This window comes from Mustela putorius, unplaced genomic scaffold (assembly GCF_011764305.1).
Source record: "Mustela putorius furo isolate JIRA1106 unplaced genomic scaffold, ASM1176430v1.1 tig00000785_pilon_pilon_pilon, whole genome shotgun sequence".
NCBI classification, from domain to species: Eukaryota; Metazoa; Chordata; class Mammalia; order Carnivora; family Mustelidae; genus Mustela; species Mustela putorius.
The window spans coordinates 4116862-4142409 of NW_025421480.1; the positions used below are offsets into that span (position 1 = coordinate 4116862).

The 25548-nt window shown below is 38.7% G+C and overlaps 1 protein-coding gene across 1 annotated transcript in view; it reads left to right on the forward strand.

The window, feature by feature from the left end:
- Positions 1-25548, forward strand: part of FMN2 (formin 2) — a 372598-nt gene that overhangs the window by 263224 nt on the left and 83826 nt on the right. Inside the window, 1 exon segment of the mRNA XM_045084643.1 lies at positions 6550-6642. Coding sequence (XP_044940578.1) covers positions 6550-6642 — 93 coding nt within the window.

Below are 25548 nucleotides of genomic sequence, written 5' to 3' on the forward strand. Positions count from 1 at the left end.
TGATTTTGCTTTTGTCAGTGCATGTACTCATGAGCTGTGGCAAAGAGCTTTTTGCTGCTTCTATTTTCATTTTCTGGTTTGGGTTTTTGTTGGGTTTTGTTTTGCTTTTTTGGTGGGTCTTTATCACCCCCACTTTCAAGCAGTGATATGGAGAGGATGGCTTTCAACCAAGCAGTATGACTGTCCTCAGTCACCAGCTCCCCGACTGCTGAGAGGCACAGCATAGGGGGACAATTTTTTTGATGGCGCATAATTCAGCAGGTGAGGTTTGAGTGTAAAACCAGCATTCAGCTGAGATCCAGATGGCATTGATAATAGCTCACCTGTAGGGCCAGTTATGCCATTTTGTTCTGGGAGCCGTTCCTAAAAATCAAATGCAGAGCCCAATTTCTCTGCTTTTGCAAATACTTTATGAGCGTCTTATTGGCTCTGTTGATCTGCTTTAGGTAGCTAGAATGACTTCTGTTTCCAGAAATTGAATTCAGTGTAATGTACAAGCCAGGCTTATCCAGGAAACAACTTGGTGTTAGAAGCAAAAACTTCTGAGTCATCAACTGTTTCTTTTCCTTTGTGTCTGTTGTGCGGCTTCATGCAGACTCATGGAAGCAGGTTTATGATAAGGCAGGTTTATTTTCCAGTGACCTGGACGCTCACAGAGAAGCAGTGACTCTAAACTGATTAACATTGATTGAACTTGGAGACTTGTATAAGTCACACAAAAAAATTTAAAAACCCCAGAGTGTTCATGATGATGTTTCATTTCAGAGAGTGGGGCACAGTGTTCTTGCTTTAAACTACAGTGATAAGATGGTGTTTGCTGTGCCCCCAAACGCGCCGGTCTGCGGATGGCACTGATGATTTGGGAGCCATTTTCTGGTCAAAATAGCTGAGAGATTTTTGCTCTTCCATTCCTCTGGCTGGATTTTTCTTTGTATTTGGAGGCCTAATTCACGCTTGCTAGTATTAGCTCTTCAGCCCAATACTAGATCATTTGGGATTAGGAAAGCCTTTAAATCAGACAAAAAGGCAACCTGATTGGAATTGCTCAGTTACACCAACATCCTTTAACAAATATTTCTTTAAATTTGGATTTGACTGTAATGCAGATTTTCCAGGAACTCTGTTGTTTTAGGTTTTTAATAATGTTTCCAAATGACTCTTTAAGTTTGTAAGATTATAGTTCTTGGTGCGGGTTTTTTTTTTTTTTAAGTTTACATAGTCACATATGCATTTTGAAGATAGTAAGTAATAATCAGGATGATCTTATACACCACGATGTACTACAGTTAAGAGAAGAATGGGGCCCAGTCTTACAAAGAAATCTCCTTATTCCTAAGGCCCCTGGGTGGCTCAGTTGTTTAAGCAGCCAACTCTTGATTTCGGCTCAGGTCATGACCTCAGGGTCATGGGATTGAGCCCCGTGTTGAACTCTGTGCTTAACAGGGAGTCTGCCTGAGATTCTCTCTGTCCCTTTGCCCCTCACCCCCCCCCCACTCTCTGTCTCTCCAATAAATAAATCTTAAAAAAAAAAAAAAGAAATTTCCTTAGTTCTTATCACATTGAACATATTCATATGTGTTATTGAATATATGAGATGTATATAAGAATTATACCTCTATATAAGTGTATATATTTTTTATATTTATATACTTACTTTATATAAGTATTTTTATACTTATCCAGCAGTCTCTTCCTTCTAAACATGGTGACTAAGTAAAACAACAGTCACCTACAAATACATGGTGTATCACTATGAAGAGCTTTGGAAATTTGGTTTGGATTTTTTTATGTTTTGCATGAGACTTATGTGATGTTTCAACTGAGCTACAACCAGAGAATTAATATCCAGATTAAGGAAAGTCATAATTATTGACATTGGTGCAAGGGCTTGTTTCCACACAGGATTTTCGTGTTTCCTCAGCCTTGCGAATACTAAGCACACAGAGGAGAGTAGGACAATCCTTGACTTCAGGGAATACAAAATAAGAGTAAATCAGAGACAAAGATGCATAAACAAATAAATGGCATGAAATAATATCATTAATAGCTAGTTTTTGTTTTGTTAAGTTTTTCAGCAGTTCAAATCTCAGCACTCAAGTGCAACATCTTCATCATCCCAGTCTCTGGTTGAGGCTTGGATAATTCGAGGAGCGAGCCCAAGATCACATGGCTACTGGTGGAACTAGGCTTGAATCCAGATCTCTTATCCAAAGATTTGTTTTTATCTTCTGTTATTCACTCATGTTGTACAGAGCAAGGAAGTACGAAGTTCAAGGGGAGATTGACCCTCTTGGCTTGGGGTGATGGTTGAAACTTGGGATGGATAAGTTTAGAAGTTGGTTCCGAGGGGGTCAGAGTGTATCAGATGGGTGACTAGTATATTTAGGGTGTGGAGAAATTGGAATAGATACATTTTGAAAATTAAGCAAAAGTTAATTGCGTCAGGAGGGTCTAATTCGTTTATGTATTAATTCCACAGATAATGGTTGGATGCCTATTGCTTAATAGGGGATGTTAGTCAATGGAGAATGGTAGCAGATCAGGGTCCTCAAAGAGTGGAATTTTCTAGCTCATTGTACACTTGAAGTCTTTTTTAACTGATATTTTAAATTACATAAGTAATTATGGAAATATATCTGTAGTATTTTGTTATTATTTTTTAATTTTTTATTGAGGGGATGTGGAGGGAGAGAATCTCACGGAGGCTCCACTCCCAGTACAGAGCCCCCCGTGGGGCTTAATCTCACAACACCGAGATCATGACCTGAGTCTAAGTCAAGGGTTGGAAACTTGACTGTGAGCACTACCCAGGCGCCCCGTATCTGGAGTATTTTAAAGCAAACTCCAGATGTATCATTCCACAGGAGATCAACCATAGAGATTTCTGCACAATACGTAGTTGAAAATTCCAGCAATTAGAACAGCTCAGTAAGGAAGAAGTGTCCTGGTAGGGAAATGAATAGAAATCACTAAAAGCACTGAGATACAGGCACTTTTTTGTGGCCTTCAGGAAGGAAGATAGTAAATGAGATGAGATGTCAGGAAATGACTGTAGAGAGCATCTAGATCTAAAACTCTTAGTTCTTACTGCGAACATGAAAATCTACTATAAGTGAAGGTGCAAAGAGAAGAAATGAAAAAATAGTTTTTGCTGAGATTTGTATTAAAAATAGTAAGTTCATATGAATAGGCCAGGGACATTTATAAAATCAAGTGAAAATTAAAATTAAACTTTCTGGGGCGCCTGGGTGGCGCAGTGGGTTGGGCCCCTGCCTTCGGCTCAGGTCATGATCTCAGGGTCCTGGGATCGAGCCCCACATCAGGCTCTCTGCTCAGCAGGGAGTCTGCTTCCCCCTCTCTCTGCCTGCCTCTCTGCCTACTTGTGATCTCTGTCTGTCAAATAAATAAAATCTTTAGAAAAATATAACTTTCCCTCAGTTTTTTTGGGGGGGGGGTGTTTTTCTGTTTGTTTGGTTTTTTAAAAATTTTCAGCATAACAGTATTCATTGTTTTTGCACCACACCCAGTGCTCCATGCAATCCGTGCCCTCTCCAATACCCACCACCTGTTACCCCAACCTCCCACCCCCCTGCTCCCTTTCAACCCCTCAGATTGTTTTTCAGAGTCCATAGTCTCTCATGGTTCACCTCCCCTTCCAATTTCCCCCAACTCCCTTCTCCTCTCCATCTCCCCATGTCCTCCATGCTATTTGTCCCTCAGTTTTTTTAACATTCTAAGTATTTTATTTCTTCCTTCGCTGCTATAGATTCTGTTGTTTCAAACTACTGAGTACGTATGAAGACCTAGAGAAACGTTGGCGCATTGTGGAAGACTTTGCTATGGATGGTCTTTGCTCTCACTCCGCTCTCCTCACTAGTGAAATCCTCCTTGGGTCACCAGGTCCATCAGATTAACTTCTGCAAGTGCCTAGTCTGAGGGTCTTTTTATAGCTCACTAGACCTCTGGGCAGAGTGTTGTGTCATGGAGACAAAGACCGTTATTACCTCCATTTTCTAGTAAAAAATGGCAGATAAAACAATTGTGAGTAATGTCAAAATATAAATCTTCCTTGCCTCAGGCTTTTAAGTTTTGAAACTCAGACTGAGTGGAAAACTAGATCTCCCTGCCCTATTTTTGCTGTTGTTGGCATCAGCGGTTAGACACTAGACTACTAGTATTCTACATTTCTTGTTGGAATTGGAAAATCATTAAAGACTGTATGGGTTCATAGAAGGCAAGCCCTGAGGACAGGGTGACATACAGTGTTGTATTAGTTTTGGGTGTACAATATAGTGAATCAACAGTTCTCTACACGGCTCAGTGCTCATCGTGATAAGCTAGTTACTGTCTGTCACCACATGATGTTAGTACGATATTATTGACTGTATGTCCTATGCTGTACCCTGTATCCCCATGCCTTAGGTGTTTTATAACTGGAAGATTGTACCTTTTAATTCATCTATTTCACCTGTCACCCAACCTTTCCTCTGACAACCATCTGTTTGTTTCTGTATTCGAGAGTCTGTTTTTGCTCATGTGTTCATTTTAATTCCACATCTAAGCAAATTTGTGTGGTATTTGCCTTTCTCTGTATTATTTCACTTAGCATAGTCCCATCTAGGTCCACACATGTTGTTACAAATGGCAAGAATGTATTCTTTTTATAGCGGAGTAGTAGCCTCTGTGTGCACACATATTTACACACTCACCCCCACATCTTTACCCATTCCTCTTAAGTTACGCGAAGGCGCATGGATCTGTGTAAGACTGCTGGTCGGGTAAAGTTAAGAGACATTCAGGGTAGCCTAGTGAAGAGTGATGAAGGCATTTGTACCAGCATAAAGCAGGAATGGAGAGGACAGGCAGATTCCAGAAGCATTTGGGAGGTAAACAAACAGGATACTGGGATAAGGAGAGGAAGTCAGTAACTCTGCTGCTCTGGTATCCGGTCATGGTACCGCCAACAGGAGGGTAAGTAAGGGAGGCAGCAAGGCTGTGTTGAGTTTTACTTGAAAATGTTGGTTTAAGTACAAGTCTAGAGATACAAGATACTGGACGAGGGCTGTGGGTTGACCAGTCACGAGCCGTCGAGACCCTGCTCTGGCCGAGTGAGGAGTGCTGGGGGACGTGGGCCGAGACAACCCCACTTGTGTCCAGCTGGCCTTAAGTCTTACTGGGCCTGATTGTCCTTACATTTGATGGGAAGAATGGGTGCGGACAGGACACCTCTCCCCCACCCTTATTCTCCTGCTTAGACAAGCTAATACCTGGAGCGAAAAGAAAACTATGTTTTAATAAGAGAAAGAAAATGTTTTAAAGAGTGCAATATCAAAGTCTTCTTGAGGAATTGATTGGCAACCTTGCCTTAAGAATTGTAATTCCTGGGCGCCTGGGTGGCGCAGTGAGTTAAGCCACTGCCTTCGGCTCAGGTCATGATCTCAGGGTCCTGGGATCAAATCCCGCATCGGGCTCTCTGCTCAACAGGGAGCCTGCTTCCCTTCCTCTCTCTCTGTCTGCCTCTTGCCTACTTGTGATCTCTCTCTCTCTCTCTATCAAATAAATAAATAAATAAAATCTAAAAAAAAATTATTTTAAAAAAAGAATTGTAATTCCTGATTGAGATGTTTATCTGTCCGAAGTTTTGCCTTTCATATACGTGCTTTTTAATTTTGAGGTTTTTTGCCAGGATCACCATCATGGCAGGAATTTCTTCAGAAATGTTCTTAGAAGTCCTTCTTAATTAACCCTTGTTGGCCCTGTAGTCTACTAAGGCATTTATGATGACGTGGACACAGAAAATAAGCTGTCGAGTCAGATCGGGATTTCATTTATGGGTCTGCTGCTTATCATCTGTGGACCCTTCCGCAAATAAGTAGCCCTGAGCCTTGATTTCCTCACCTATAAAATAGGATAATGTCCACGTTCACTGACTAACTTATTCTGAAGATGAAGTTAACTAATAGGTTAAAAGTATCTGCCGAGTAATAGATGCTCTGTAACTGCTGATTTCTATACAAACATCAGCACCACAATTGTTACTTGTCATTTCTCATAAATGAGGACTTTCATCAGGGACAAACCTGTGTTAGAAGTCCGTTGATAGTAACAAGGATGCTGATGAGAGGAGGTACTTGCTTTATACTGTCTGCCAGGCGCCATTTGAACACTTTGTATCTATTAACTAATTTGATCCTCACGACACCCCCGAGAGGCAGACACCCGTGATGTGCCCATTCTACAGATGAGGCTGAATGGGGCTCAGTGCTTCAGGGACCCTCCTACGTTTGCGGTTTGGCAGTGACCAAACTTGGATTGTGGATTCTTTTTTTTTGGATTGTGGATTCTTAAGAACTTTTTACAGTTCCCCCAACGTGAAGCCTTGATCATAGGCTTCTTATGTCAGTATTTGGATATTTCCAAAACATGTATAGAATGTATATCAGTTAGCGTGGCTAACGGATTTTTCACATTAGTTAATGCGTTTTAAAAATTGTTTTAATGCTCCATTGATACTGTGACATTCTAAACAGTGTCTTCCTCTGGTTTCAGCCTGTGAAGTGGAGGCAGGGAAAGTATTCCAGGTGTCCTCAAAAGAGCACATCCAGCCCTTCAAAGAAAATATGGAACAATTTATCATTCAAGGTAAGTTCCAAAAAGACATGTTGCGTTTCCCTTCTTCTTTAGCCGAAAGGTAGGTAGAAAGCGTTTTTTAAAATATGCAGTGGTTTAAAGGGGATAATTTTGATATAACAGAGAAATAAATTATATTTAATCATGAGTCATACAACTGTGAGAGGCTAGCAATTTGGTAAACACCCCATTATAGATAATTCTCGTTAGTATTGGTATTTAATAACAGTACATTAATAGTACTTATTTATAAAGATGTTAAAATTTTATGCTTTTTGTGAGCAGGTAATTAGATAGGTTTCAAGTTTTAACTCTGCTTAGGACTTCAGTTGAACTTGGTATCTATATTGTTTGTCAAAACACTGGGCCAAAAAACAAAGTACATTGATGTTTTCCAGATCTTCAAAACATTACCTTGTATTTTTTGTAGGATGTGTAAATACCTCTAGATATTTAGTACCTTCTTTCAGAAAACTTAAAAACTTAATAAATACTGTCTTATTGACTCCTCCCAGGACAGAAGCAGGGATCAAAAATTTCAGAAAATATTAAAGAAAAGAAATTTTGAAAGGAGAAAATGTCTTTTAAAAATGTTTTGCTATTTTGGGACGCCTGGGTGGCTCAGTTGGTTAAGCAGCTGCCTTCGGCTCAGGTCATGATCCCAGGGTCCTGGGATTGAGTCCCACATCAGGCTCCTTGCTTGGCAGGGAGCCTGCTTCTCCCTCTGCCTCTGCCTGCCTCTCTGTCTGCCTGTGCTCACTCGCTCTCTCTCCCTCTGTCTCTGACAAATAAATAAAATCTTTAAAAAAAAAAATGTTTTGCTATTTTAACATATTGCAACTTACAATTATATCAAAGCATTCGCTACTCAAAACATTTCGGCTGGGGACTATCACGTCTCCTCTGAAGATCAGATTTGGGTCGTGCCATGCTCTGAGAAAGTTCTTGCTGTCAGGAATCCTCCTAGAGGCTGACGTGGCTTGAGACCGAGGCCAAGGGGCACTCTGAAGACTGGCTCCGTCCTCTGTTTATCAGGCTACAGTTTTTATAGGTTGTTGACGTGTCATTAGTGATGATTTACAATGAATTCCAGTCACACTGGAATTCGATTAAATGTTAAACATAGATTTTTTTTTTCAGATGGGAAAGTAGTATTTAATCACTTAAGAGAATCATGAAGATTGAAACAGAACTTTGGTCAGATTCATAAATCACAGTGACAGTCATTTCTAAATTCCCAGGTCCAGATTTTCAAGTGGAAAATCTACTTAGTAATTCCAAAATAGTCTTTGGGATAAAATCAGAGTCCTGGGTTTGGTTACATAACACTGTAAGCTCACTATATTCTTAATGATGAATAAAAATGAGTCTTGCTTTTTTCATGCATCGGGGTTTTAGGATCAAAAACATGCAATTTGGGAGAACAACATAAGTAAAGGATACTTTACTTATGATACTCTCTTTGATTATGGGATAAAGGAGTCCTTAATTCATTAACTCAGTAAAGAGCGAATGAGTCTATCTTCGTGGTTCTCCTTCTAGCACTTTCAGATACCTTTTTTATTTTATCTCTGTCCTATTCAAGTGTTCTGATTGCATGTTCATTGGGGAAAAAAAAAAAAAAAGAATACCCCTGATCTGCTCATTCTTTTGAGTACTAAGCTATAGCAGTGAATAAGAAAGGACAATGACAATAGCAAACTCTTTGGAACATCTTATACAGATGAGTTTTGTCAAAATGTGGAAATAAGGGTCCAACTTTAAACATGAGTACTTATAAGCCCGTATTCAATGACATGTAGTGAAAACAATGGATTTCAAAATGTTTCTCTTAAGATAAAGATTTATGAATGTAGCCATTTTTCTTGGTCCCATAATCCTTCTAGTTATCAGGACTAAATTCTGCAATTAGGTTTATACTCTGAACAGTGCATTCTACCTTAGCACAAATAATATATGCCAAATCTTTGCTCATAATTAGGCTTTCCTCAGTAATAAAATAGTATTACATTAACCTCTGTGCTCAAATCACCTTACATGTGTATATTAATGTTTTTATATATCCCATTAAAGTCTTTTTTTTTTTAAATCCCATCAAAGTATTTTTTAAATGTGCCCCATTTCAAAATCTAAAATCTCCAGACATTCAAGAGGCTATGCCAAACACTGGCCAAACATGTTTATCACGTTAGCTCTCACAACATGATAGAAACATCTCTTATCCTCATCTCTCGGCCATTGTGTGGTCTGTGGAACGCACGCTAGCAGCCTGTGGGTTTTATCTAGCCCTGCGATCCACTGATTCACGCACTTTGGTACCCCCTGTCTTCCCAGTTCTTCTCAAGCCAAGATTTTATGGCCTCGGCTCAAACATCTCTTTCTTGGGAATGTCCTCACCCCTGCTCTGAGGGAGGCAGATTTACAGAACCGAGTGCTGCCCCTGCAGGGCATTCATCCGTTGTAATGGTGCCGGCTCGGTACCATCTTCCGGAGAATTGAAGTACTCAGTAATATTAATACCTAATAACTAATTAACTAATAACATTAATAACTAATGTTCTTGAATAGTGCTATGATCTCTACCCAGCACTGTACTCTTTATAACACTTGCTGCTTTCTGCACTTCTATTATGTATTTTTGCCTCTACAATGTAACCTCCATGAAAAAAGCAGCCTTGTTCGGTTCCTGGCCATCCCTATACGTAGAACAGCAGGTAGCGTGTTGTACGCATGGTCTTGCCCACCTGACAGCACCCAACAGCCCTCATTAAGCCCATCTCCTTGCTTTCTCCATATTTACACCAGAGCAGCTCAACTTTTTTGAAGGCGGGAGGGTCCTTAACGCCAACTGGTACCACTTGGAAGTCCTGACCACAGACCTGCTGTTAAAATTCATTTGTAGTCAGCACTTCACAAGGTGGTCCTTGCAAATCTGGTTTTCTCTCAGTTTCTGAGATTTGTTCCTCTGGGCTCCTCTCAAACTTCCATAGTCTTTGTCTTCGGCTTCCTCCTTCCTCTGATGATGACCTCATTTTCTCCTGGGGTGAGAAATCAGATGATGTCATATAGAAGCTCCCACACCTCCCCACCACCACATCTACAACCCTGGCTCGGGAACTCGGTCTTCGTCCTGAATCCTTAGGGAGCAGAGATTTAAAGACCTAAGAAAGTTGACACTGGCAGCGAGTGGGAAGGAATCCGCGGAAACAGATCGGACGTGGAGGCAGGAGACACCTTGTCAAATTGTGATGGAGGATGGCTGGAGAAATGAGGAAGTCTTGTTCTAAGGACGTAGTGATGGTGCCAAAGAGAGGACATAGTGAAGGCTGAACAGTAATGTAGAAGTAATGTAGAAGAGGAAGTTCTTGGTGACCAAGTCAACACAGACGTGATGCGTAGGTGTCCAGATTTCAGGTTTGCGTGGCTGGAGAGCGCTGGTGTTAATCACTAGGATAGAGAATATGAATACGGGAAAAGGTTTGAATGGGTAGGATGGCCGTAAGTGGACGGCGTGATCATTGAGTGGGCGGATGTATGCCTGAGACGTGGGAAAGAACAAAAATGGAGGCTTGGGCATCGTAAGCAAGGTGATTATTGATTGGATGTGATCGCCTAGAAGGATAAAAAGAACAGACACAGGGATAGAATTCTTGAGGAGGTGGATACATTTATAGGTGGAGCAGAAGAAGCCACAAAAGGTGTTGGTGGTGAGTTAGGTTGAGAGAAAATCGAGAGAGGCCGTCGTGATGGAAGCCAGAATTAGAGTTCCAGAAAGGAAGGAGGGATCAGAGTAGGTACTGGAGGAACATTTTTCTTGGATTGGCACAGACAGAAACCAGTTTTCTGAGCTTTTAATGTTCAAGCGAGGAAAGGAGAAGGGCATAACCCTGCAACAGCTTTAAAAGTTATTGCAGATATTGTAACGTGCATCAGTGTTAGACAACTGTCGAATCGAAGTTATTATAATTTAGCTTATCTCTAATTTATACCAACACATGTGATGATTTTATGCATTGGATGTTTTCTGAAGAAAACTAATTAGTAATCAACAAGCGCTTACCAGCTTTTATCTACCCTTTTGGTTCAATTTTCTTTTGTGCTTCTTCTTGTTTAAGTAAGAAGGAAAAAGAAAAAGATAAATGAGACAACCAGGGAACCTCATGCTACGCTAATATTTCTCTCAGAATTCAGTATACTCCTTCCTTTTCATTTTTCCTTCTTCTTTTTGGATACAAGTTGTACTATGGACAAAGTGTGCCTATGAAAACCATATTTCTGAGCTAACATCCCTTACATCCGGTGGATTGCCTTTTATAGGTGTCTGTGCGCGGTGAGATTGCTGGGAAAGAAATAGGAGCCTAGTTCTATGTTGTTGGCCTCCGTAGCCTTTTTACTCATACGACGTATTTTAGTAAGTGCATTATTTTGAAACTCAGCTCACCTTTTTTTTGGGTGAATGGCAAATTAAAAGGTAGTTCCCCTCCATACCAGTAAATGAAGTCAAGTCCTTCCTGGGATTTTATGAATCAGAAATGGCTAATGTTATTTTTACTAGCAACTCTCCATATCTCCACCCGCCCCTTTCCCAAACATTTCTTCCTTAAAGGAAGCCTAGTAAGTTGTAGCTGAACTAGAAGAATAATAGAATCAAGGAGGTGATTAATCTGGAATCACCTCTGAGAAGTCTGCCAGAAGGTTCTTCTCCTGGAAATGGTGTCCATGGTGCCCCGTAAAGCAATACTCCATATTCAGGATGAACGTATTTGGTGCTGTGTTTATTTCATTTTCTGAAAATACAATGAGAATGTTTTTTCAATGATGATAAAAAGAAAAGATGCATCTGAATTTTTTTTTTAGAGATTTTATTTATTTATTTGACAGAAGAGAGAGATCACAAGTAGGCAGAGAGGCAGGCAGAGGGGAGGGCGAAGCAGGCTCCCTGCTGAGCAGAGAGCCCGATGTGGGGCTCCATTCCAGGACCCTGAGATCATGACCTGAGCCAAAGGCAGAGGCTTAACCCACTGAGCCACCTGGGCACCCTGCATCTGATTTTTTGACGTCTTTTATTGATCCTTTAAAGTAAAAAAAGATACAATTTTCTCTTAAGCACACCACTTTTTACTTTTATAACAAGTAATAATAATGTTAAGCATTAATACCAATTCTGCTGTGCTGAAGAATTAACTGAAGCCATTTTATACTCCACGTGATTTCAGTTTCATAATTCATCACGATAGTCTTAAGCAACCAGTGTTATACCCATTTTCCAGTAAGAAAACAAAAGCTCAGACATCTCAATACTTGACTAAAATCACACAAGAGATGGCAAAGTCATGTTGAAACCAAGACTTCCCATAAGAAGCCTTAGCTACATTTTATTTTAATTTAAAAATTGTTAAAATATCATTAAGGACTCTAGGGGGTAGTGGATATAAGTCAGTTGTGTAACATCACGTGGTAGAAACCATAATGCAGAAGAAATCACATGCAAGATATGCAATTTTTAAACTCAAAACTCGGACCAGAAAGGGCCAACACTTCTGTGTTCACGTCCTGTGCACGCTGACTCTTTGCCCCAGAGACAAAGCTCTTGCCCCTGAGATCCTGATAAATGATGATTCTGTTGTGTCGCACCTGTCACTCTCAACACGGAAGAGGCATGCATTTGGGATGATTCTTGTGAGAAGGAAACAGTCTAGAGCACCATTTCTCTCTGAGGGTTAGGTTTCCACTGGCCGCAGTCATTCATTCTGTCCCGTAGATGAGAAATGATCAAAGAGCCTCCGAGGAGTGGTGGGAATTGATTCCATATGAGATGGGCTCACAACAGCCCCGGCATCTCCCTGCTCGGGTGCTCCCACGGTACTGAACATCCCCGTAATACGTTCCATCCTGTGCCCTCGTCACTGCGTCCACAGCGGACGCCAAAGAAAGGTTTACTTCGCAGATGAATGGATGGAGGGTTGGCTTTCTCCTTCCAGTCAAGCTCTTCAGGTCCTCTACCTTCTTAGGTTTCCTGTCATGGTGACATGCCCTGCATGGTCGTCCAAAACAGGGACTTTGGCCTCATTGTTCATTTTTTAGTGACTGCATGCAAGAAGCACTTTTAATAATGCATGGCTGTATCCAGGTGTATAATGAAAATGTAAGTCTTCTTCCTACTACTTTCCTCTATTTTAGCTGATGTGTTTCAGTTCTGTCTTTCCAGAGGTAATTTGTGCATATATAAGCATATGTGTGTGCATATGTACATATATATGTGCATTTATATGTATTATCTGGAGGGTACATTCTCTGCATGTTGTTTTTGTCCCTTTTTCATTTTTATCACAAAATACTTTATGTGTATTTTATGTTTTATATGCAATAGACATATAAATACATGAGTGTAAATTATAATTTTGTGTGTTTTAGTCATTTAATATATATTTATTTTATATAGTCATTTATATATAAATTTTTATATATGACTTTATATATGAAATTTTTATAAATGACTTTATAGTCATTTAATATAAGTTTATTTTATTATTCATTTTTGCTATTAAGGATGTTTTATTAAATTGCCACCGTACTGAATTAATTGACATGGAATCATAGCTCCTGGGAGCAAATACAAGGTTCAGTTTCTTCATGGCTCTGGTTACATTTGGTCTTGTTTTCATCAGTCAGCCAATACACACCATTGTTTTACATGTGTTCATTTTTTTTTTTATTAAAAAGACATTATTGGGGCACCTGGGTGGCTCAGTGAGTTAAAGCCTCTGCCTTTGGCTCAGGTCATGATCCCAGGGTCCTGGGATCAAGCCCCGCATCGGGCTCTCTGCTCAGCGGGGAGCCTGCTTCCCCCTCTCTCTCTGCCTGTCTCTCTGGCTACTTGTGATCTCTGCCAAATAAATAAATAAAATCTTAAAAAAATAAAAATAAAAAGACTTTATTTTTTTAAGTTCATGTTCATGTTTTTTTTTTTTTTTATCAAGTAGGCTTTTTGTTTAAAGTCTGTATGTGTTCGTGTTTGAAGTTACTTTATCTAATATCATTGTTGATTCATTAGTACTGAACCAGCACACAGTGAGCCCATGAACTACCAGAACCAAGTGTATCTAACACATGCACTCGCTCTGTAAGGCACATCAGAAACTTTTTGTGCTTAGGAGTGAGCACTAGACAGCACTGTGGCATGATACTTGATGGCCATTTTAAAAAGACCGAGTACCACAAAAAAAAAAAAAAAAAAAAAAAAATCACCAGAGACTAAGAAAAAGACACTTGCTTACAATATGAGAGCTGAAATAAGCCAGAGCAGGGCCTATCCCACCGTCACCGGGAATGCATGTGTCAGAGGACTCAAGCTGGCCACTGTTCCACATGTGTCCGTGGAGGCCTACTGGGGCACTACAGGTATCGATTTTGGAATTAAAATCTATTTTAGTGGGTGCCTGGGTGGCTCAGTGGGTTAAGCCGCTGCCTTCGGCTCAGGTCATGATCTCAGGGTCCTGGGATCGAGTCCCACATTGGGCTCTCTGCTCAGCAGGGAGCCTGCTTCCTCCTCTCTCTCTCTGCCTGCCTCTCTGCCTACTTGTGATCTCTCTCTGTCAAATAAATAAATAAAATCTTTAAAAAAAATAATAATCCATTTTAGTGAGTAGGCAAATTCACAAAATAAGAATTCATGAATAGAGAAGATTAATTGTCTGTGTGGAAGGCATTTATATGTTGTGTACATGTGACATAAATCAGGGTATGATTTTATAGAATGTACACATATACGTATGTATGGATTATAACCTCTGTGAGGTCTAAGGAATTAGAATAGAATGAGCAGCCAGGTACACCCCCCTCAAGGAATAGAACCTGATTAATGTATTTATCTCTTCTGTTTTTCCTCCCTCAGTCTCATGCCTTTGTCCTCTTCAGCCATGACCGCTCTCTTGAATTTTCTATTTATCATTTGCACACTTTCTGTTTATAGCTTTGCCAAAAGTATAAATTGTCACCAATTTATTATTTAGTCGTATAAATTTGCGAACTGCATAAGGAGAATTACACGCGTTTTCTTCTGGGACTTGTGTTATTCTCCACGGAGCACTGTTCTTGAGCTCTCCTGTGTTTATGCATATGACTTTATTTCATCGATACCGACTCTGTTGTAGGAAGATACCACATGGCCATTTATCTCTCTTCTTTCCCCTTTTTAACCAGTACCAAGAAATGCTTATATGCACATGGGTTTTCATGACTCATGACATCCACACATACTGCCTTTTATGGGACAGACCCAGGAGAGCAAAGGTTCGCTGGGTCGTAGGGCAAATGAATCTTCAGTCTCCTGCACAAGGCTAAGTTGTTTTAAAAAAGTGATTGGTTCCAATCTACACTTCTGTCAGCAGGGTTCTGGTTGTATCAAATCCTTGTCAGCATGTGGTCCTTAGGATAAATCTATTATTTAAAATGATATTCCAGGCAGCACAGACATTTTCACAACATGTGTTCCTGCCATCCGTGGGCATGGAAAGTTTTTCCATCTCGTTGTGTCTTCAGTTTCTTTCATAAGTGTAGTTTCTAGTGTACAGATCCTTTACCTCCTTGGTTAGGTTAATTCCCAGGTATCTTATGGTTTTTGGTGCTATTGCAAATAGAATTGGTTCCTTAATTTCTCTTTCTTTAGTCACATTGTTAGTGTAAAGAATTGCAACTGATTTTTGTTTTGCATTGATTTCGTATCCTGCCACATTACTGAATTGCTGTATGAGTTGTAGGAGTTTGGGGGTGGAGTCTTGTGGGCTTTCCCCATGAAGTATCATACCATCTGCGAAGAGAGAGTTTGACTTCTTCTTTGCCAATTTGAATACCTTTTATTTCTTTTTGTTGTCTGATTGCTGTTGCTAGGACTTCTAGTGCTATGTTGAACAACAGTGGCGAGAGCAGGCATCCTTGTCGTGTTCCTGATCTCAAAGGGAAGGCTGTCAGCTTTCCCCCTTTGAGGATGATATTTGCTGTGGGTTTTTCGTAGATGGATTTTATGAAGTTGAGGAATGTTCCCTTTGTCCCTGCACTCTGAAGAGTTTTAATCAGGAAAGGATGTTGTATTTTGTCAAATGCTTTTTCTCTGCATCAATTGAGACGATCATATGGTTCTTGTCTTGTCTTTTATTAATGTGCTCTATCACATTGATGGATTTGGGAATGTTGAACCCTTGCATCTCAGGAATAAATCCCACCTGGCTGTATGCGGAACATCAGGAATAGCATGGAGGACCACAGGGGAAGGGAAGGAAAACTGAATGGGAAGAAATCAGAGAGGGAGACAAACCATGAGAGACACTGGTCTCCAGGAACCAAATTGAGGGTTACAGAAGGGAGGGGGGTGGGGAATGGAGTGACTGGGTGATGGGTATTAAGCAGGGCGCATGTGGTAGTGAGCACTGGGTACTATATGCAACTGATGAATCCTTAAACACTACATCAAAAATGAATGATATACTATATGCTGGCTAATTGAATATAATAAATGATGTTACATTGAAGTTTTAATTTGCATTTTATTTTTTTCCTATTTTTGTTATTTTTTTTAAAATTAACATGTAATACATTATTTGCCCCAGTTGTACAGGTCTGTGAATCATCAGGCTTACACATTTCACAGCACTCACTATGGTACATACCCTCCCCAGTGTCCATCACCCAACCACCCTCTCCCTAGGCATTTGATTTTTTTAAATTTATTTTTTATTTATTTTCAGCATAACAGTATTCATTATTTTTGCACCACACCCAGTGCTCCATGCAATCCGTGCCCTCTATAATACCCACCACCTGGTACCCCCCCAACCTCCCACCCCCCCGCCCCTTCAAACCCCTCAGATTGTTTTTCAGAGTCCATAGTCTCTCGTGATTCACCTCCCCTTCCAATTTCCCCCAACTCCCATATTGTCATGGCTTTATCGTTGTTTCCTCTTCTGTGAACTGCATTTTTGAATCTTTTGACTGTCTTTCTGTAGATTTTTTCTGCCTTTTATTTATTATTAGGAATTCTTTATACATTTAGGCTATTAAAGTGTTGCAAACACGTCTCCCATTTTGGAGCATCCCTTTTCACTTTTCTTGTGCTGATTATTGATGAACAGAAATCCTTTATTTCTATATAGTGATATTTATCAACCTCTTCCTTGATGATATATAATTTTTGCTTTATGGAAGACATTTTTCCATATTATAGCTTTATAAAGATATTGTCCTATATTATCCTGTAAAAATACCATAGTTTTACTTTTCAACTTTAATCCTTAATCTGATTTTTATGTAAGTATATAATTGATTTTTATGTATGGTCTATAAAAGTCAAAAATGTTTTACATAGATAATGTTGTTTTAGTCATTTAGGACCATGTAATGAATATGCCATCCTTTCTCTTCTAAAATGCAATGCCATTGAGTCATGTGCAAATTTCCACATACGTATGTGTTGTTTTCCTGGGGTTTCTCTGCTCTATTGCAGTGACCTATTTCCAGTATTGATCTTTATAACAAAGCCTGTTACTATCTTATTTCTTGTAGCCTTCTAATAATAATTGATTTGGGGTCAGATTAGACTCCCATTTTCTTGAGGACAGTTATGCCTTTTCTTGTTAATTTATTCCATATAATTTTATAATCCAGTTGTCAGGTCCCACCAGAAAAAAAATCTCTTAGGATTTTGAAACCATTAGTCTGTACATCAGCTTGGGGAGAATTGATAATCTTACAAATTAAAACTAGGAACATGATAAAGACTGGGATCTATTTTTCTGCCTCCTTTATAGTTGGTATTAAGAGTTGTTTTACAATTTTCCTTAAGGTCTGCACATCATGTTTTTATAGTATATTCCTAAAGACCTTAATTTGTTACTATAATACATTTTGTAAATCTCATTTACTGTCATTCTCTGGAGATATGTAAAATTCAAATAACCATTGTATAAAGCTGTTACATCCTAGAAACTTGCTGAACTCAATTATTAATATTGTGATTTGTGAACTTTTAAAAATTTTCTCAGAGAGATCACTGCAAATAATGTCCATTTTATTTCTTTGTTCCTTTTTGGCTGTGTTGCACTAACTGGTACCATCAGTGTAATATGGGCAGGAAGCATGGAAATGCCCTGTTGCAAAGAGATGTGGTTAGAGGAATGGAATTTTATAAATACATTGCCACCAATTGATGGATGGTTTTCTTCTCACTCAGCATTTCCCCTCGACTGTGTTACAAATTGTATCCTGTGCCTTTATTCTTTTAATGCGTACCTTTGATATTTCAACAGGATTCTTTAACAAAATCCAAGGTTTAAAAATAATACAAGTCCCTGGAATGCTTCAACTCTTACCTCACCCATTTATTCCTCTCTGCCATTCTTTTCAGTGTTTTAATATCACCTTCTGTTTTTTATAAACAAGACTATACTCTTTGCTCCCATACCCTCTTACTGTGCCTTCCCTCTTGGATAATTTTTCTTATCTCTGAAGTACATTCTTCAAAAGTTAGTGTGGCATGAGACCCTGGATTGTAGACTCTTTTTTCATCTGTCTGGATGTATACATCACACTTATTTTTGAGAGATAGGTCTGCTAATTATAAAATTCTGGGCTGCAAATAAATTCTGGGTGCCTCAGACTCTTCCTTGGGTTAACAGCTCTGCTTTGGTCCAATTTTTTGTGTCTTTGTTTCTAATCTGAATTTTCTCTCAGGCTCTTGTATGTTTTCTATTTCTCTTTATGTTTGTTTTGGCTAATCCTTAGGGGACACTGCCAACCAAGAACTATTTTAAAATAAATTCTTGCCTTGCATTTTAGGATCACGTATTGTGGATTGAGGCCCAGGGCAGAGTGATTGCCTGTTTGGGATCATGGCTTCTCCTGTGAGAGAGTTTCCCCTCCCAGCCATAGCTGCAGGGACATGGACACGTTTTCTCAGTGCTTTAGTCAGTTTCCTCTTCACTGAGGGCGTGTCTCTTTGGACACCTTGGAGAATTCTAGTCCTATTCAAAATGTCCCTATATGGCCTTTAAACTACAGCTCTGAGTTGCTGGGTTTCACTAAACCCTCAGTACCCTTTTATACCCCTTTGGAGCTTTGCTGTTATTTGTTTTTATGACCTCAGAGAATTTTCCTTATATTCTAGCCAACTCAGCCATGCATTCAACTTTACTTTCATCCAGTATCTTTGTGTGATCTGTTGTGAAACTTCTGATATCTCGTCCTTAGTGTGGTTGAAAATAGAGGTCTACATTGTATTTTTTAATTAAAGTATCTTTGAGATGATTTTGTATCAGTACTTTCTTCTTAATGACTTTATGGTATTCCTTTGTAAAAATGCACCACTTGCTTGCTTGTTTCTTTACTTATGAACCTTCTTTCCTCCATCATTGCTCTGAAAGTAGAAAAATTATAGAGGATAAATGTGTACAATTTTCATACTATGTATGTGTACAGCATATTCCTTAATATTGAACTGCTTGGTCACAAGCAATATTGGCCTTATTCTCAAGACCTCCCTTTCCCATTGTTTCTCCCAACCTTGTTTCTCTAGTCTGTGCATAGCTAAATCCTGTGTGTTTTCTTTCTCTTTCTCTCTCTCTTTTTTTAAGATTTTATTTATTTATTTGACAGAGACACAGCAAGAGAGGAAACACAAGCAAGGAGAGTGGGAGAGGGAGGAGCAGACTGTCCCCCGAGCAGGGAGCCCAACGTGGGGCTTGATCCCAGAGCCCTGCAATAATGATCTTAGTCGAAGGCAGACACTTAACTGAGCCACCCAGGCGCCCCAAATCCTCTGTATTTTCTCAAACACATCAGCTTCTCCCAAACCCCATTTCAGTCACCCTTTCCTACCTCAAAATAATTTCTTGCTTCTGTTACACTAACCCCTTTTTAGGAGGTCTCATTTTTTCTTGTTATTGTAGTACAGTCACCAGTGAACCTCATAATAATCTATAGTCTTCTGGAAAAGATTGGATCATGCTCAGTATCATAATTATTAAGGTTGATGAATGGTCATTGTAATTCAGATATATTTAATTATATCTAATATATTTTAAAATATGTCAGATATCTGACATATAGTTTTAAAATATTCTCTATTTGCCTTCCATGCTACATAATAAACTACTAAGTGCGTATTTTTTTATTTAACCTTTCCTTCCTTAGGTGCTGGGTGCTTGGAAAAGGATCCACTATGAGAATCCTAACCAAATTGTTATGTTCTTGTAGCAGAAACCCAAATACATTCCTTAATGGATGATATAATACTTCTGTTTTTTTTTTTTTTAAAGAAAAGTCAGCTAGAAATTGAATAATGACTACTACATTTAAAATTGTAAACATTTTTTTGTTAAATCAATTCTTGTGTAATGAAACCAAAGGATCCTTTTCTATAATTACTTAGAAAATAACATGTTGATGCAGAGGGAAATACTCATAACTTAATAAATTTAACAATTTTGAATTGCAAAGATTCTGGTTAATGTTTAAAATTTGTCAGTCTACTAATTTTCTTCTTGACATACTTTTTTTTTTTGGGGGGGGGGATGTGGTTTGAGCATTAGAATTATTAGGGACATTAGAATCCCATAGAAAGGAATATGTCCAGATAGGATGTCTCTGATTACCTATCTCTACTCTGAAGGTTAGTAACACTTGTGAGGCATATATCCATGAGATACTCATAAAGCATATTAACCTATGAGAAAAGTCATCTAACTCAGATGGCAAATAGTCTCTCATGTGCCAAATCTAATAGGTTGATAGTGGATTCTTGGAGTCTTCTTTGGGGCATAATTCTTAGGCTTTTAACTGGATTCTTGAATTTTAATGAATTAGCTTTATTGTGATTAATGCTCATGTGATGCTGCACGTTTTTCTCTATTTTTTTTTTTTTTTACTTTTAACCTAAGTGTATATTAATATTTTAAGTAGGATTCATTGAGATTACATGTAGTTAAAACTTTTCTAGCCCATTTGAAAATCTGTGCCTTTTAATCAAGTATTTAGATTACTTACATTTAATATACCAATCAATATGGTTGCATTTCATTTGCTATCTTTATATTTGTATTTTGTTTGTCACAACTGTTTTCCTTTTTATCTTTTTTCCTTGACTTCTTATGGATTAGTTGGATATTTCATTTTATTTGTACCATTGGCTTATGAGCTTTATCTTTTTGTTTTTTCTTTTTAGTGGTTTTCTGAGGGTTTATATAACTCTTTATCACATTCTATCTTCAAATAATCTTACTGAGTTTCACATATAATCTAAGAGCTTTAACAGTGTATTTCCATTTTCCCTCCTGCTCTTTGTGGTGTTGTTGCCATATTTTTACTTCCATATAAATCATAACCAAAACAATAAATTGTTTGTACTTTTAACAGTCAATTACCTTTTAAAGAAATGTGTGAGAAAATGTCTTTTATATCCTTACACATATTTTGCATTTCTAGTTCTTTTCTTACGTAAGTCTGCCAGTGCCAAACCTTTTAGCATTTGATTGCTTGAAATGTTTTATTTGTTTTTTTCCTCCATTTATGATAGATATTTTCACTGGATATAGAATTGTCAGTTAATAGTTTTGTTGTTTTTGTTTGATTTTTCTTGTCACATGTCAGGATATTTTTCTCTTGTCTTCCATTTGCATAATTTCTGATGACAAATATGTATTAGTTTCCTATAGTTGCTATTTAAAAAATTACCACAACTTTGTTGACTTAAAACAACACAAATTTATTATCTTACAGCTCTGGAGATCAGAAATACAAATTGAGGGGCACCTGGGTGACTCACTGGGTTAAAGCCTCTGCCTTTGGCTCAGGTCATGATTCCAGGGTCCTGGGATCGAGCCCCACATTGGGCTCTCTGCTTGGCAGGAAGCCTGCTTCCTCCTCTCTCTCTGCCTGCCTCTCTGCCTACTTGTGATCTCTGTCAAATAAATAAATAAAATCTTTAAAAAAATCCAAATTGACCTTGTTGAGCTAAAACTATGGGGTCAGCAGCGCTTTCTTTCTTCTGGAAACTCTAAGGCAGAATTTATTTCCTTGACTTTTTCAAATTCTGGAAGTTTCCTCCATTTCTTACTCTAAGTTTTCTTGCATCTTCAAAGTCAACAATAGCCAATGAAGTTTTTCTTATGTTGTTTCACTTTGATACTGATTTTCTTGCCTCTCTCTTTTACTTCTAAGGACTTTGTGATTACTTTGGGCCAATCTAGATAATGCAAGATGACTTTTCATCTCAGTATCAGCTGATTAGCAACATTGATTCCATCTGCAACCTCAATTTCCCCTTGACATGTAACATAGCATATTCACAGGTTCTGAAGATTAAGACATAAACATCTTTGGGAGGCCATTATTCTGCTTCCCACAAAGTCTTTGGTAATTTTTATTTTTGTTCCTTGAAATAAAGTGTATTTCCTCCCACTTCTGACTGTTTTAAAATTCTGTGTTTCTTGATTATTTTCAGGATTTGGATTATAATATACATTTTTGTATGCGTATATATATCATTTTTATTGTTTGGAGTTAATTGACCTCCTGGACCTAGGAGTTTATAGTTTAAAATCAGATTTGGAACACCCTTGGCCATTATTCCTGTAGTGACTTTTCTGCTCCAGCTCCCTTCCTCTCACTACTCCGATTTCACAGGTGCTGGGCTGTCTACTTGTCCCGAAGTCATCAAACCAAGTCTTAGGGTTTTCAGTCTTTTCTTCTGTACACTTCAGTTGGGATAGATCCGATCATGTCTTGAAGTTAATTGTTCTTTGCTTCTGAAATATCTAACCTCATGTTATTTTTATTTCTAAGTGAATTTTGTTTTTAATGAAAGTCAGTTTTTCATTTCCTATACTGTGCTTTTTCATCTCTAGAAATCCCACCTCGTTCGTTCTTTTGTATCTCCCATTGTTATGTACTGCACATCTGTGTCCCCCCAAATTCATATATTGAAACCCTCAATGCGTTGGTATTAGAAGGTGGGGTTTTGAGAGGTGATTAGGTTATGAGGTTGGAGACCTTATAAATGGGACTAATGCCCTTACAGGAGAAGATATGAGAGAGTGTGCCTGTCCGTACTGTGGTGTGTGAGAATGGAACAAAAAGCTGCCTGCCTGCAAACCAGCAAGAAGTCTCTCACTGGAACCCCTTTAAACTCGCACTCCAGTGTCGGACTTCTGGCCTCCAGAACCGTGACGAATGAACTTTGTTTAAGCTAGCAAGTCTTCGGTATTTTGTTACAGCAGTCTGAAGAGACTGAGACATCCATTTCCTCCTATGTCCATGTTTTTCTTTAATATTTGAGCATAGTTATAATAACTGCTTTAATTTTAATGCTTTTATTTTATCTGCTAGTTTATGTCTTATTAGTCCCAGCTCTGTTTCTGTTGATTTATTTATCTTCTGGTAATCGATGACAATTCCCAATACGTGGTTGGTCTAGTCATTTTTTATTAACTCCTAGGCGCTGTTATTGTTCACTGTGTGGATTTTGTGCATTATTCTAAAGAATATTCGGCTTTGTTTGTGTAGGCAATTTTAATTACTTGTTTCTCAGTTTTGATCCTTTAAGGCCTGTTTGTAAACTTTGCTGGGGCTAGTCTGCAACGTCCTTCACATCGGTGATAATTCAGTGCTAATAAGGTCCTACCCCCACGCCACCTCCCCAGCACACACACCGGGGTCTCCACTAGCTATCCTGTCCCAGGTGGTCACAAACAGTCTCCATTCCAGATTGTAAACACCTCTTGGCCCTGTATGAGCTCTGGGAATTATTTCGTTTATAGCATCTTGATTCTTTGCTTTGACCAACCAAGACTTTGCTTCACTCTCTCTATGTGCCACCTAATAGCAAAAACTCGAAAAGACCTCAGTGCAGATTTCTGGCCTTCTTTTCTGCAAGGCTCTTTTCCTCTCTGGCTCTCAGCCCCTCAATTTTCAGCTATTTCAGATTCCCCAAACTCCTCCCTATATAGCCTCAACTCAGCAAGACTGTCTTCTCTGGGTTCCCCTTCCTGGGCCCAGTCTGGAAATTGCCTTTAGACAGAAATTCGGGAAGATCTTAGGGTTCAACTAGTTTGTTTACCTTCTTTCAGAAACGACAGCCTTGTGCTGCCAGTTTTCCAGTAAATGAAGACAGTCATATCATACACACACACACACACACACACACACACACACACACTACATATATATGTATATTATATTATTATATTATGTATATTATATATATACATGTATATATATATACATAATTTTTATTAACATATAATGTATTATTTGCCCCAGGGGTACAGGTGTGTGAATCATCAGGCTTACACACCTCACAGCACTCACCGTAGCACACATCCATCACCCAGTCTCCCCCTCCCACACCCCTCCCCCCAGCAACCCTCAGTTTGTTTGTGAGATTAAGAGTCTTTTAGGGTTTGTCTCCCTCCTGATCCCCTCTTGTTTCATTTTTTTCCTTCCCTGCCCCCCAACCCCCTACACTGCTTCTCAAATTCCTCATATCAGGGAGATCATATGATAGTTGTCTTTCTCGGTTTGACTTATTTCACTCAGCGTAATACCCTCTAGTTCCATTCACGTCGTTGCAAATGGCAAGATTTCATTTCTTTTGATGGCTGCATAGTATTCCATTGTATATATATACCACATCTTCTTTACCCATTCATCTGTTGGTGGACATCTCGGTTCTTTCCATAATTTGGCTATTGTGGACATTGTTGCTATAAACATTTGGGTGCATGTGCCCCCTTCAGATCACTACATTTGTATCTTTAGGGTAAATACCGAGTAGTGTATCATATATTTTATCCAGTTTTCTGGTTGGTTACAGCAGGAGGTAAGTTTGGTTCTTGTTAATCAAGTCCAGAAGTGAAAAATCTCTTTCCCTTGGTTTAAAATGAAGGAAGGTCAGTCTCCTTTGCCTCGTTTGTTATGAATTCACACCATAAGAGTCTGAACCTGCCTCTGTCCACAGCTTTTTGGCCAGCTATTTTCCATTATTATCCCCCATCTTGTCTTATTATATCCTTCCTTCTCAACATCCTGTACTATGTGGCACTTATGTCTTTGCACATTTTTTCCTGCTGTTGTTTAAATGCCTTCTCTAATCTCTTCCTTTTTCATTTGACTGATGGTCATTCATTATTTTAGTCCCCACTCAGCATTTGCCTTTCTCTTTTCCTTATTAACATCTCTCGCAATAGGTAAATGTTTAACTTAATTGTGCCCATAACAGACTTGACAGCATGGCTCAGGGATCAGACTGTGTGAGTTTGAATCCTGTCTCTTTCTCTTATTATTTCTGGATTTCTAGTATGTTGTGCAAATTATTTAACTGCCAATTTCCTTCTTGTAAATGGGAGTGATTATAGTGCCTTTTATTATTATGGGTTATTACATGTAAACAGTTAGAATAGTAATGCCAATATCTGTATTAACATTCTCATTGAACTATCCTTGTAATAATTTCCGCAAATAATGATTTGTCTCTCTTCTCATCTAACATAATCTTGAAAGGAGAGGCTCCAAAATAGTACCCATGTATTAGCTCCTAACAAAGTATCCAAAGCATACCGTGATCAAAGTTTGGTTGAAATGTAGCATTAAGTCATGCAGCTTTTGTTTCTAGGTTTGGAATGCCCTAGCCTTCCTACTGTAATTCCTGCATTGTGTTGGCAAGTAAAGTTGGGAGAAAGAGGAAATACCTTGGGAAAGATTTTCTGGTTTTCCAGTTTTTTGGTTTAAGCAGTTTTGCATTTGGATATTTTGAATTTTCAAATCAGAATTAATTGGTACTGCATATAATATGGAAAGTTCAGTCTTAAAACATTCATTTGCATATTTTTAATTAAAAGCCTACAGACATTTTTGTGTTGTCTGAAGGATCCT